The 1,259-nt window shown below is 42.3% G+C and overlaps 1 protein-coding gene across 1 annotated transcript in view; it reads left to right on the top strand.

The window, feature by feature from the left end:
- Positions 1–1,259, top strand: part of RPAP1 (RNA polymerase II associated protein 1) — a gene marked incomplete at its 5' end in the record, with an annotated part of 34,256 nt that overhangs the window by 8,627 nt on the left and 24,370 nt on the right. Inside the window, one exon of the mRNA XM_008941607.1 lies at positions 1,085–1,200. Coding sequence (XP_008939855.1) covers positions 1,085–1,200 — 116 coding nt within the window. The remainder of the gene's footprint in view (positions 1–1,084; positions 1,201–1,259) is intronic.

A 1,259-nucleotide genomic window follows, 5' to 3' on the forward strand; every position in this document is an offset into this window, starting at 1 on the left:
ATCTGATGAAAGAGCATCATCTCAGTGGGACTCATTGTTCCCTGCAAGAGAAGACCAGAGCACTAGGATTAAAAGCTGCAATGCAAATGAATTCTGAGCTGCTCCAGCAGGAGTGATGCTGCTGATTTTCAAGCCCTCAGACTGACTGTTCCTGTCCTTATGTGTGATTTCTCTTGAGACAGCAAAGGCTTAGCTCATCTCTTCTCTTCTCATGCCAGTATGGGGCAGTATCCTAGTAGCTGAGGATTACCTTTCCTAGTGTTCAGATCATTTCCAATTACATCTTCCTGGCCTTTCACTTGTGGGATTCTTCCACAGGCTGATGTGTCTCTTTCCTAGGGCAACTCTTGTGATGTCAGGCATAAATGTCTTGTTTCTCAAATTCTTCGAGTCAAAGCTCTTTATAAAGTTAAATCAGGAATTTCTTCCTTTAGTACTTGCACCTTTGAAATCCTTGTTCAACAGTCCAGTTTCCCCACTGAGCTGTTTCTCAGGCAAGCTGTGTAAATTTTCAGCTGTTTTGATCTTGTCTTCCCAAGCTGATCTCCTCAAGTCTTCAGAGAGGGACAGAGGATGAAGCATCACAAACGTGACAAAAGAACAAACAGTTTGTGCTCTCTCCAGGTATCTAGGCTGAAGTCACACTGGCTTCCAAGAACATGCTTGAACCTCTCTGGATCAATACCTTTGAATCACTTCACATCTTTCCTAACACCACCCCCTCCTTGGATTATAGTAGTTTGTGTTCTCTAAAGTAAGGCTGATGCTATTTTGCTGCTCTGGGTTCTGAACACTTTGCTTTGTGTCCGGACTTCTGTTCAACTTCTCCCAAATTAGCCTTGTCTGTGAATTTAATTACAGAGTGTTTTCATCTTTCATGAGAGCTAGAAGAGGAAGTAAGCAGCCATAAACCTTTGATGTTTATGCATCAGCCAACAGTCAGTTTGAAAATGGTTTTATTCTTATTTTACTTGAATCCTGTGTTTGATGCAGTCTTTAAGCCAAGGAGGTTGGCAAAGGGAGAATAGTATGTTCACCTCTGCCTTGTAAGATGACACTGCCATTTTTTCTTCTCCCTACAAAGATGATGATCTGCCTGTGAAGCCCAAGAAGGAATGGATTCACATGGACAATGTGGAGTTTGAGAAGCTGGAATGGATGAAAGATTTGCCTTCACCCCGGCAGAAGAAAACCAAAAAGGTCTGAAAGCAGAAACTGATGTTTTTCATGTTTATGTCTGGATCATGCTTCTCAGCAGG

This window comes from Merops nubicus, unplaced genomic scaffold, assembly GCF_000691845.1.
Source record: "Merops nubicus isolate BGI_N331 unplaced genomic scaffold, ASM69184v1 scaffold836, whole genome shotgun sequence".
NCBI classification, from domain to species: domain Eukaryota; kingdom Metazoa; phylum Chordata; class Aves; order Coraciiformes; family Meropidae; genus Merops; species Merops nubicus.